Source organism: Pipra filicauda, unplaced genomic scaffold (genome assembly GCF_003945595.2).
Source record: "Pipra filicauda isolate LSUMZ 115617 unplaced genomic scaffold, ASM394559v2 scaffold63_size3267554_pilon, whole genome shotgun sequence".
Taxonomy (NCBI): Eukaryota; Metazoa; Chordata; class Aves; order Passeriformes; family Pipridae; genus Pipra; species Pipra filicauda.
Window position 1 is genome coordinate 2,372,576 of NW_024104798.1, and position 13,264 is coordinate 2,385,839.

The 13,264-nt window shown below is 44.9% G+C and overlaps 1 protein-coding gene across 1 annotated transcript in view; it reads left to right on the plus strand.

Moving 5' to 3' along the window:
• The window catches only part of LRIG1 (leucine rich repeats and immunoglobulin like domains 1), a 93,224-nt gene that overhangs the window by 26,986 nt on the left and 52,974 nt on the right, over nt 1–13,264 (plus strand). Inside the window, exon 2 of the mRNA XM_027722955.2 lies at nt 10,537–10,608. Coding sequence (XP_027578756.2) covers nt 10,537–10,608 — 72 coding nt within the window. The remainder of the gene's footprint in view (nt 1–10,536; nt 10,609–13,264) is intronic.

Consider the following 13,264-nt stretch of genomic DNA (forward strand, 5'->3'; position numbering starts at 1 on the left):
GAATTGGTTGCTTGGGCTCTGGTCCATTGGTTTGTTAAAGTTTGCAGCACATCTAATGAGATAGAGCTTAAAGTCAGTGTGTCTGCTGAGATTTTCCTTGGATGATGATACAGCAGATGCACTGGGTGGTTTACGAGGAGCAGCCACCAGTGAAACAGCAGTGTAACGTGGCCAGCCAGATGGAGAACAGGACAACAGTGGTTCTTTCTGGGAAATGTCTTTAGGAATGCTTATGTACCATCATCATGAGAGCAGGGAGGTGCTGCAGCCCCTCTCTGCAGGTGGGAAAAGCATGACCAAGTGCAGGAGAAGCAGGAGCGAGTGGGTGAGCCCCCATGCCTGAGCAGGAAAAATCTGAGCGCTGTTTTACCAAGACTATCCCCCCAACTTTTTGCTTGACTAGCTTTTGTGCCACTTCCAAGCAAGCATGTTTTCTGGGGGGAGATCAGTCCTTCCCAATTAACTGTTAATGAGAAGAGGCAGGAAAGAGTGAAACGCTGGGCAAACACAGTGGGAATGCGTTCCTGCCCTCTCCCCACCATTAATGATGGACTGGGCTGGGCAAGGCCATGCCCAGCTGTGCCACTGGACCAGGCAGGGCCAAGCCTCACTCACTGTGGGCTCTGCAAAGGGGTGATTCCAGGTGTGGGCTGAAACTTTTGTCATCAAGGCCCGGTGGTCTCCCATCCCAGTGTGCAGGGTGTGCACACATGGTACTGCTGGTTAATTGCACCAAAGTCTTGTGCCTGGTTGTGTATTTACTAAATTAATATTTCTTGATAAACAGTGGTGTTGGAGTAGTGGAAAAAATGTTGTTTTGGCTAGTTAAGCACTCTAAGCCTACCAGAAATGCTTGCAGACATGATTGAAACCACTTGGATCCCCAAGGAGAGCAGAACGCACTGCAATTCTGTGTTCTAGGAGAAAACTTATCTTAAAATATGGCTTATTGAATAATTGACCTTGGAAGCTTTCTAAAATCGTGGATACTTCTGAACAGTGTTCAAGGAATTTCTGAATTCTCCTCCTCTCTGCACTCGACTTGTAACCCACAGCTGGATTGTGCAAAGTCATGTAGTGGGAGGGCTCAGTTGCCAGCACTCAGGCGTTGCTGTGGGTCTTCCCAAACATTTGAAAAAGCCAAAGGTTTAACATGGTTTATCTGCTGTGAGTACTTGTGAAAAATTGCACAACATTCAGATGAAAATATTTGCTTTGCAGAAGGAGCCATTTTTGAAACTTTAAATAGCACTTATTGCTTATTTATCAATGTAGCTCTTGTTATTAGTTAAAGGAGGCTTAGCAGTTCTAAGGTAGACATGTATAGTAAATTATATAGTAAATTATATAGTTGTTAATCTTAAATAAATTGGTTTAATATGTTGAATACACAGTGGGAAACCTTAATTGAAAATGTTAGTGGCCTTTATTGATTTACTGAAGAAACACAATGGTGATGGAAGCAGGAGCAATTTGTTTTGTATTTTGTTTATGAACTGGGCTATCCAGCCATTGCTTCAGTGGTTTAAGACACAGAGTGCTTTTCCTTGTGGATGCAAAATCACCAAAAAAAATTTTCTATCAAATTAGAGAAAGGTGAGTTTGCTTGTATGCAGTGGAGCAAACAACTTGCAGGGGTTTGGTTTTAGGGTATGTCTTTCTCATGACAGTAATCAGCACTTTAATTAAAGCAATAAACCCTATGGGTGTCTGGGCAGATGAAGGGTGGAGTTTTATTTGCGGGTTAAAAAAAACCTTCCACATCCTGCTTTTCCTTCCAACTTCTTACCTGTCACAGGTGGTAAAGCAGGATTGCTTTATGTGAAATTAAATACAGTTATTTTTATTTAGATGTCCATGCCCCCTTTGAAATGTGTTTTTGCTTTGATGCAATCCTTGGAGCTGATGGCTCAGTGTGTTTTAGAGAGAATCAGTCTCCTTCAGGCAGTGCAGCTTAATAGGAGAGGCAAATAAAGTGAAAAATTGCTGCAATTAAATACTGCCTGCTCTAACCCTTGCAGGATCCCCTATTCCCTACACACAATACTGCCTTTGACTGGGCTGCCTTGTTGGGAGCAGAGGAACGTGCAATCCTGACGGGAGGGTTTGTAGCCTCGGTGACTGTGGGCTGTGCCTGCTCATGGTGTTCTTTTCAGAGGCAGAGAAAGCGTTGTTGAATACCTGGTCATTCCTGCTTCCCTTTGCCCTGCCATCTTCTGTTGGTTTGAGTCCCAAACTCGCTGCTGGGAAGGGCTGTCAGTGTCCCCAGGAAAGAGAAGGGCTGTAAATGCCGTGAGCACTGCTGGGTTAGCGGGGGTACATTTCAGGTACAAGGGCTCACAGTCCTCCCTCTGCCACTGAGACCATTGGGTGACTTTGAGATTACTTCACTTCTTGAAATCTCACTTTACTCTTTTTGGAATGTGGAGCAGTTGAAATACTGGGAAAACTCTCGTTGAGTGGGCCGGAATCAAGCCCCCTCATGTCTCTTCTGATGTTGCAGAGGGATAGCAAAAGGTCCATAAACACCTGAGTTACCCAAGTGCTTTGTACATATGTTGTGGAGTATTTGCATATATGCATGATTATGTAGATTAAGTTGAATATAATTTTTTTGTCTTAAAATAGGGGTGTTCAAAGGAGATGATATTCCAAGAAAAAGAAAAAAAGCAGACAAGAACTCCCGTTTTGCTAAGGTTATTAAAATAGGAGGAAACGAGATCCTAGGTTTTGCCAAAACACATTTGTGTAAATCAAACAGGGCCTGAAATAAGGTGACACTGCCCTGTTGAAAGAGACAAACAAGGCTGTAAAAGTTCCTTGGTGCAGATATGGAAGCCCCAGCAGCAGTGTAGTGTTACCCAGTGCTCCTGCGAAGGACTCCTGCCTTTCCTTAGACACCAGGAGTGTGGTTGTTCTCCTGTGCTGCCTGTTGGAGCCTGGGAGTCGACAATAATGGAAATATTTACATTTACAGCCTTGTGTGAACAGACCAGCTGTGGTGGGTGCTCACCAGGCTTATATGTGCAGGCACCTCTACGTGCCAGAAGTGTGGTCTGTGCATGGTGAAAGAGCTGTGAGCACAGAGTGACAGAGCAAGGAGAAGGGACAGGGCTCAAAATGTACCCCCGAAAGTTACTTAAAGGTAAGATAATTCCTGAATTCCTTGAGCCATATCAACCACATGCTAAATTAAATTGTAGTGTGGCATAATGCTTCTCAGTGATGTGGTTTTTAATTAGTATTCTTTGCATTAATGGCCCCATGCCTCTGCTGGAATCGGCATGGTACCGATTCTTTGGGGATCATGCTGCAGGAATTTCCTTTAGACGATATCGTTGGTCATGACTGAGAGTGATTCATGGTGCAGTTTTCTTGGTGTCTGGATGACCTCTCAAAGTTTGTCTTCACTGTCAAATTAGCTCATATTATGGCTTGAGGGTTGCCCTTAAGTTGACTCCCTTCTGCACATAAAGCCCCTTATATGAGCAGGCTATTAACCCAAGCTAATATGATGCTGCTGCTGCTAATTTGAACAAGGACATAAGTAAAGCCTGAGTGAGCACATTTGCTGAGCTGCTAACAGAACCTCTCAGTGGTGGGGCACAGCTTCACCCTCGTGGGTGCCCTGTGTCCTCCCTGTGTCTGTAGAGCCTCCTTCTCTCCAAAGCACTTAGAGCAGCCATCTGGGACATTCCCCTCTGTGGTGCCTGGTGTTTTGTTGCTCTTCCCTCCTTTTGGGAGGTAACTGATGCTTGGTGTGGGATATTTCCGTGCTCCATTTCAAGAGTCTCTTGTAAGCTGGATGCTTTGCCCAGGCAGGCAGCACACTGTAGTCAGGGTACACTGTAAAAGAAATCACAAGGGGCTCAGTTTGAGGTGGAGTGGCTGGAAGGATGCCTGACTGAAAAGGACCTGGGAGTGCTGGTCAGCAGCCGCTGAACATGAGCCAGTGTGTGCCCAGTGGCCAAGAAGGCCAGTGGCATCCTGTGGCCAGCAGGACCAGGGCAGCAGTGATTGCCCCCTGTGCTGGGCACTGGTGAGGCTGCACTTCAAATCTGGGGTTTGGTTTTGGGCTTCTCACTACAAGACACCCACTGAGGTGTGTGTCCGGGAAATGTGTCCAGGGAAAATACAGTGGAGTTGGGGAAGGGTCTGGAGCACAAGTATGATGAGGAGGAGAAAAGGAGGCTCAGGGGAGACCTTATCCTCTCTGCAGCTACCTGGTGGGAGGGTGTAGCCAGGTGGAGGTTGGTCTCTTCTCCCAGATAAGAAGCAATAGGGCAAGAGGAAATGACTGGGAGGTTTAGGTTGGATATAAAATTGTTTTCACTTGGAAGATGGTCAGGCATTGCAACAGGCTGCCCAGGGAAGTGGTGGAATCACCATCCCTACAAATGTTCAAAAAACATGTGGATGTGGCAACTGGGGTTGTGGTTTACTGGTGGATGTGGTAGTGCTGGGTAAATGGACTCGATCTTGGAGGTCTTTTCCAACCTCAGCAGTTCTGCGATTCCAGGTATTGCTCAGCAGTGAGTGGGAGATCATGCTTGAGGCTGAACTGCAAGACACAGTGTGGGTGCAGAGCCCTTCAGTGCAAAACATGTATTATTTCTGCTCTGTATCCTTCCTGGGGAAGGAACTGTGGGCCTGTTATGCTGCATTTGGGAGCAGTAAAATGGGAGGTGAGGGTGATGAAGGAAGAAAGGGGTGTAAGGATCTGGAGGTTTATATCAGTTTAGCAGGTGGATTCAAAGGAAACCCAGGAATGGTTGTGGTGGGCTGGGTGAGAGGTTTCTCCAAGTTGAGGCTTTGACTTCTGGCAGTGCATCAGCCACTTCAAAGGAACCTGCAAGAAATCCTCCAGAAGGTGTAATTAAGGGCTGCATGTCTGGTATGTGAAAGCTCTTCCTGACTCTCATCACTGTGATGGCAACTCCATTTAGTGGTGATTCGTTTTAGGGAGAACTGAAAAATTCCCATTTCAGGGAATTGCCGTGCAGTGCAGATGTGAGCAGCTGGCACTAGAGGCAGGAGCTGTTTGGCTGCTCTTGTCTCATGAGAATAGAATTTGGACTTGTCCTGTGCACAAGAGTAAAAACTGGACTAAAGCTGCTTCTTTCTGCCTGACAGTCCATACAACTGCCTGCATCCATGAATCTCTTTGATCACTTAATGCTTCAGCTTGTGAGGACTCTGCCATCTCTGGCACCTTCCAAGCTTGTTTAAGAGAAATTTGAGTGTACTTTCTTCCCTGCACAGCTGTACACTTCTAGCATGGGCAACGTGCTCCCGCTCTTTTTCCACCCCCGGCCCTCATCCCCAGGCTAATTCAACTGCAGCCATGCTTTTCATACCCAATCAAGTGTGCATGGGGCCTCCGTTCCAGCGCTGTAAAGCCACCTACAAACATGTGGGAAGAGGATGGTGCCTATTCAGTAAGCTGCAGACTAGGCAGCTATCTTTCGACGGATGAGCCAGAGGAATTTCTGTCGCAGGGCTCAATTGTTCTGGGCCCTCGGCTCCCTTTTGTGCAGGAGCAATGAAAAGTTGTGTTATGACAATGGTTGACAAAGTGTTTAAATGAAAGCCACAGTTGGCAGTGGCAGAATTTCAAGCCATCCTCTTTTTCTTCAATGCCTGTCATCAAAAAGTGCAGAAGCGCTTTTGACATAATCTTCTGCACTGACAGATAAATGGTTTTGACGTAAGGGTCGGAAACCTTCACCTCTCTGAACAGAATTCAGCCATCGTCGTGGTGAGCAGAGACCAGGAGCCACATATGTCTCTATTCCTTTGTCTGGGGAGACAGCCACCTCTGTTTTCTAAAGAGAGGTGGCTTTCCTTTGCACTGGTCAGGTTCCCAAAGCAGAGCCAAAACCTGTTCATGAACTCCCAGTCTGCCCTGAACTTTGGCCAAGGAGTTAGGATTGGCATCTCATGGTTCAGAGAACTGTCTGATGCTTCCTCACTGGCAAGCAGGACTCTCTCTGTGACAGCATTATTACTTTTAGGAGGTGGTTTGAAGGCAGGCTACATATCTGGTTATTTAACAAGGCTTTCTTTTCAGTCTCTGCAGTGCTCAGTGATCCACAGTGCCAGTTTCTTAATGCCAGCTGAAGGCAAACACTGCTTTCTTATTTAGAGACTGGAATGGCTGAATAGACAGAACAGGGGCCTTCCCATATTGATTTAGCAGGCTCTCAGTTCCTGTTCATGGGCATCTTACTGACAAAAGGGGAAAACCCTGCATTGTTGGATTAGCCAATACAAGGAAGAATTGAAGTATGTAATGGATAAATAACACTTCTCATGCCATTAAGTCAGAATAAAGTTAAAAATCCCCCACAAACTCTCCCAGTTCAGTAGAAGCTGATCTGAAAAAAATCCAGCTGAATGTTAAGGGCCACTCAAGTTGTTGCTCTGCTTTATCTTCTCTGCCAGCTGCAGAAGCTTCTGACCTTTGTAGGATGCTTCCCTGAACTCGCAGCCCAGGCTCTTGTCCCAGATTTCTATTGGTTGAATTCTGTTTTCTTTCCATAGTTGCCTTGGAGGGATCAAAATATCCTCCCATGAGTAATTCAGCAGAAACATGTACCCATGCAGAGGAGCAGGCAGAGCTCTGGGCAGTCTGTGTGGGTATGCCCACGTTTGGGCTCAGCTTAACCCTGTGTTAGGTGCCAGGAAATGGGCAGGACACACACCAAAGACATGGACTCTTGGGACTGGCATAAAACACTGTAGATGATGCTTTATAAACTGCCACTTTGAAGAGATGCCCAGGACGTGACATAGCTCAGATGGTTTAGAGGAGTGCTGATTTGGGAAAGGCTTTGGGTGTTGATGGCTCTTTCTTTGCAGAAGACATTTTGGAATACTGATGGTAGAAGCATTTGTTCAGTGATACATTGGGTACTGCGTGGCATCATCCCAAGGGGCTCCTCAAGAAGGAATGCAATCTGTGCTACGGGAGAGCAGTAAATGTGACAGCTTTCAGCAGTGGGACAGCTGTGCCCCCAGACTTGGCATCTCCACTCAGCTTGGAGAGACCAAACTGGTGGGAATGTTACGGCCCCTGCAGTGCTTCATGCACTGCTGTACATTTGGGACCCACGCTTGGGGTGGGGGAGCACCAATGACCTCAAGTTTTGAGTTCCCTTCTTTATTTGCATTACTGGAGCCCAACCAAGACTGAGGCCTCATTTCGTCAGCATCGGGCAAACCAAGACAATACCTACCTCAATTTTATTTACAGTCTAAATAGACAAGACAGACAAAGGGTGGCTGTGGAAACAAAAGCTCCAGAGAGGTGATGTGACATGACCCGGTCACACAGCAGGAGATTAAGAGAGCCAGGAATAGACGGAGGTTTCCTGACTTCCAATGATCTATCTATTGGAGCACGTTAATTCTTTCTCTCACTTAAATGCTGTGACTTGCATGCCAAATAGTGCCTAGTGAGGGAATCCGAGTTCTGGGAAACACATCCTTTGATTGCTAATGTTTAAGGTATTTTAATTTAAGTTTTAAAGTACAGCTAGTGTGAGAAATTCAGTAAACTTTATTTCGGCATATCTGTGTAATTTCAAGTCTCCTGCTTATTTTGTACTGACTGTATTTCTAGCTTGCATTTCCCCACTGATTTTGGAGCAGTGTATTGTATGTTTGGTGAGGATAGGTGGTGGTTGGGGTAGAACGGGGAGAACTGAAGACTTGGACGTACAAGAAGACAGAGTTCACCTGCATTTCTGCAGCAACCATTGAAAATTTTGTTGCTGTAGCAATGAAATACGGCTGTGCTATCTGAAGAGCCAGCTACTTGTGCAGTGACTTGGGTGTTCAAACATCTTGAATGGCAGCAACAATAATCAGAAAGTCATTTTGGATGATGTTAAACTGTGGCTGTGAAATCCCTCAATTTACGAAGACCTTTGTGTTTTTCACTTGTGAACTTCTGAGGTTCATATCAGTGTCACTCAGTTCTTGAGCTCTGGCTAAGCCAGGGATCTGGTCCTTTTGACAAGTCTAGGGATGATCAGTTTGGTGCTTTTGATTCTCATTTTTTTTTTTTTTCTTCATAAAATAGCCCCTTGGCCTATTGCAGAGGAATGTGTTGAGGAGAAATACATAACCTTAAGAAATGCAATGGTTGGCTGCAATAAAGGCATAGAAATACATGAAAACAGATGGATTCATGCACGGTCTTGTCCACAGTTGTATTTCCCTCTTACAGTTGTCACTAGTATTCTATGTCGGCTTGGTCTTTATTGTGTTGAGTCTATAGGACGTTATTTGTTGCATTTTCTCTTTTGCCTCTGGATCAGGCAAGGACAAGCTCCAACCTGATCTTACTGTGTGGTTTTAAAAAAAAAAAGGTAGTAATGTAATCTGTGGGCAAATTGCACTTTAATTCGTAATTGTGCTATGAATATGGACTTGGCTTTCAAACGCACTCCGAGTTTAAACTGCAGTTTGACTTTTATTTAGATAAATGCCTTTGAGTTCATAGTGAAATGGATATCTGCTGTAGGCTGGTATTGATTTAAAGGTCTCTTGAGTGTTTTAAAAGACAGTAGGGGCTTACAGGACACCATATTTTAAACTGAGATGCTTGGTTAGGTTTTACACTCCCATATAGCTTCAGTTCTAGATTCTGTTAAGAGCCAGCCTGTGTTGTTGATTTGTAGAGCCTTCTTCCACAGCAGCTGTTGGCAAAAAATTGAACATTTCGGGCAAGATGCAAGGAGCTGGCTGCTCTGAAATGGGGAACAGCATGATCATGAGAGCTATCAAATGATTCCTTTGTGCAGGGGAACGCTTTGAGGATTTCCCATAAATGCATTATAAGAGGGCAGGTGATCAATATCTGCTTTTTAGCTTGAAGGGGTGTTGATCGCTTTGTGCTAATCATGCAAAGTTGTTAAGCTTTGTAGTCTTTCAAGTCTTGGTTATTTGTAAGGTTGCTGTGAGCCCAAGTTTTTCTTTGCATTCCCACAGAGTGCAGTGGGTTGGCACGAGTGGTTCAAGCAGGTGGTTTCCATCAATGCTGTTCTGCCCTTTTTTTGTGTGCCTCAGCTCTTGTGTCATGTAGCTTGGGTTCAGTAGGTGCCTCAGTGACTTAGGTCCTGTTTACCTGTTTGGGTTCCAGACCTGCTTGCATTCTGTGGGCACAGTTTTAAAGCAAGGAAAAACACAAACCAGGGAAGATTGGCTGGTTTTCTAGTCAGACTGGCTTGGTTGTTTGAATAAGCAACTCAGTGTTTGAAGGCTTATCTAAAATCAGGCCATGGATCTTTTGGGTTGTGTTCAGAGGTGCAGTAAGAGGGTGTAACCTCCCTGCAGAGGAGACAGGAGGGATGAATTTTACCCACGGTAATATCCTAGAGCAGGGCGTGGAGCAGAGTAAAATTAAAGAAGGTCCCCCTCACAATTTCCTTACAATTCACTGTGGTTGCTTTTCTGCTACCACCCATCAATTTGCCTCCTCCCTCTTTAGATTACACTCTCACAGAAACATGCCAGCACTGCACAGATCACTTAATTACCACTTGTTACTTTCTGCATCATTAGTCACTAGGTCTTAATTGATCTGTTCTCCTGGTTAGTCCCTGGCTACAGGTTTGACCTGTCTTGTGTGGTGTGCTTGTCTTGGAGGGAAGACTGCTGTTCAGCATGTGATGCTAAAACAGAGTGTGGCAAAGCTCTTGCTTGTGGTTTTTGGAGTTGGTACTTTATTTGCATTATTTTGGCTGTTTGCTGGCCTTAGCAATCCTTGCAGTGTGTTCCTTCCCAAAGCATGGTGAGCTCTGGATGTGTTTCCAATCAGGGATGTCCTGTGAGATGGGTCTGCTCTACCACTGGTCTGTTTTCAGATAATTGAGCACAACCCATTTGCTGTCCATCAGTGAAGTGCTAGAATGTGACTGAGGTTTGGGCTGTTGGGTAGCTGGAAGGTATTGGTTGAGGTTGTTGAGAACCAAAGCATGTACTGCTGCAGGGCTGAAAACTGTATTCACTGGTTAGAAAAATGTTTACTGATATACTAATAATATAACCTCGTTAGAAAATGTAGTAAGTGTGTAAGCATCTATATGTGCACATTTTGTGTGTAACACACAGTGGTATGAAAAAATACTCCATGTGAATATAGCTATAAAATATTTAGTGGACAGTTTGTTGATTGTTTCAGTTCAGACTTTAATTTGTCAGGAAATATCCTATTCATCTGTGATTAGTTTTGTGGTTGTGAATAACCAATAGTAAAATAATAAATGTAATTGTGTAATACGAAGACAAATTAAAACCACACTAATCTAATGCAAAGGAGGGAAAAGCTTGGGGAGAGATAGATAATATTTCTGTCATGGAACTAAACTCAGTCTTGTATTCAGCAGGAAAGTGCTGCTCTACCATTTAAGTTCTCTCTTTTAAAAAAACCCAAACCCTCCCAGTGTAGTCGAGGATAATTAAGATGACTGTGTTTTGCTGAGCTGGGGAACTGCAGTTTGCTGATCCCACTGTCTTTTATTTTAACAGAAACCTGAGCTACAACAAGTTGACAGAGATTGATCCTTCTGCCTTTGCAGAGCTGTCGAACCTGCAGGAAGTGTAAGTATTCCTTCAAATGTTTTAATTGTATTTTGCCAGGGCAGCTTGTGGGCCAGAGGGAAATTTTATCTCGTTTCCTAAGACAGCACCTTCCTTTAGCTAACTTGAATGAGGTCTGACTTGGTGTGGAGGGTGTTTTTTTTCTCCATATTGTACCTGTCCTGTTTTGTTTTTTTTTTACTAATCAATTAGCAGAACACAACATTCCAATTAAAACAGCAGAGCTGTTATTGGAAATCATTGGAGTTTGCCTCCCTCAGTCTTGTGCAATGCTCCCAGGGAGCAGTTCAGCCAACACACCTGAACATACACACAAAGCTCCTTGCTGAAAGGATAACCCTGAAGCAAGGCAGAACAGCCTGGATTGTGATACCTGATGCCAACCTAACCCAAATCTCCCAGGAAACAAAGGTGTAGTGTAGTGGATAACAAAGCACTTAACTGTGTCTCCTCCTTTCTCAGACATTTGTACTCCTTTTGGAACCAGAACAAATTCTGTTTGAAGTCTGCCAGGAGAGGCTAGAACAACAGAGCTGTCTTCTGCTCCAGTGGGGAAGAGAAGGAGCTGGTGAAGGTCTCAGTGGCTCTGCCAGACCCCCCTTGCTGGCAAAATAAACTTTTCTGGGGGGGAATCGCAGGATTTCCAAGCTCCTGATCTGTGTAGAGGCTCAGCAGTTACACTCACAGAGTCAACCATTCACAGGGATTCCTGGAGCTCCGATTTTGGGTTTGGAAAAACGAAAGTGACTGAAATTGCAGGCGGTGGGTTGAGGTAATGAGCTCGTGTTTGACTGGTGAATCGCTGGCATACTTGAGGTTTGGGCTCTGTTTGAAGAGCTACTGATGCCTCATGGGAAACTGAAAAAACATTTCCTTTCAGAAACAATACTGTGCTCTGTTTGTATCGTGCATTTTCTCTTGTCATCTGTCAGTTTTCATTAAGTTTTGGCTCTGGGGCTCAAAGAGGGGCCAGATCCTGTGATTCTCAAATAGGCAGAAGGTGGAACTCTGCCTGACTGATGCCAGATTGGAGTATGGGGATTATTGTAGCATCTCTCCCCTGACCTGATTGCCCCTGGCTCCCCTGCTTACACTAATAGTAGGGACTTGCTAGGAATCATGACTAAGTTAGGAATATGCATCAGGAGTGACTGCAGTGCTCTGTTCCTCGTGATCATCCTCAGAGAGAAAGTGATGCAGGTCAGCAAAACGCTGCCTAAAGGATCTGTTTTCTCAGCTTCTCTTTAAACTGTGGAAAGCTTTAAATTACTGTGGGCTTAAAGAAGAGAATTGCAGCCCTGATCCCATGAGACTTTTGAATTATCTTAACATGACTGTGGCTTAGCAATAGCTTTTATTCGTGGAAGTGCCTGAAGGCATGTGACTTCAGGGGAATGGGGTGAGAAATGTGTATGGCTGCTGATTCCTCGGGGAGGGAACTCCCTTGTGCAAAGTGCTGCACGTGTGGAGGGCAGGACAAGCCCTGCACTGAACAGTTAGACACTATAAAAAGGTGTCAGGGTTTTGGGGGAGGTAATGCAGCCCACAAAGTAATGGTGAAGATGGGAGCTGCTTGCTGTGTCAGAAGGGCAGGGTTAGGGAGCAGGGAGAGAGCATAGGACTGAGGAGGAGGGAAAGGGAGCAGTCAGAAATGGGAGACTGGAAGGGAGGCAGAGGTCTGGAGCAGAGCCTGGAAGGCAGGCTCTGGAAAGTGTGAGGGAGAAGCTCTATTAAAAGCCCTATCTACCAATCTTGGTTGCTTTTCAATAACAGCTAAACCACAGACCACTGAAATAAACTTCATTTCACAAGGAGAACCACATCTGTATTGCCAGAGCATCTCCTTTCTGAGGGTTTTTTTTAAGCACTTTACAAACATTCATGAAATAAGCATCATGCTGTGGCATGTCTTGAGAACAAGTCAGTGTTTTACTGTGCATGCTGCGCTGGGCAAACCAAGGCACCCTCAGGGAAAGAGATTGCCCCAAATAATAGATGCATTGATAAGACCTGAAACCTCCCATGATGCTTCAAACATGGTGTCTGTGGTTCCTGAGCATTACATGAGGCTTAAAACTCTGTGTGTGTCTCTCTATGTGAATAATTAGTGTGATGTATTTTGAAAACATCTTGATTTCTTCTGATTTTAAGAAAATGTCTGCAGACCAAAGGATTTAAACTTCATAGCTTATCTTGGATGCTCTGTTGTGCTTTACTGAGATTGTGATAAAGTAATAGCAGAACTTACCCTACACTTTTTCCTTTCCCTGGGTTTAGGCAGTTGTTTGTGTGGTTTGTTTTGGTGGCATTTTTGTGGTTTGAGCAGCTTTTCTTTCCTTTAAAGCTTTAAATCTGTGTGGGATGAAATTTAGTGTCTCAAAGTGGCACGAAACACTGTGATCCCACATGCTCTGAAATAAGTGGTGGAAGCTCAGGGTGTGTGCTGGGGTGGGATATTACTTTCCTTCAGGACGCCTGTGCTTTCTCTCATCTCTTTTGGTGGCTTCCTCTAACGACAATCCCTGGGGTCCATCCATTCTTGTACCTTGTTTGGAAGGGTGGGATGGAGGGTGCTGCTTTGGGGGTAGGCCCTGTGGTCCTTTTTGGGGTTTCCTCAGGTCATATGGATCGTGGGATCCACAAAAGTGATGTTTGT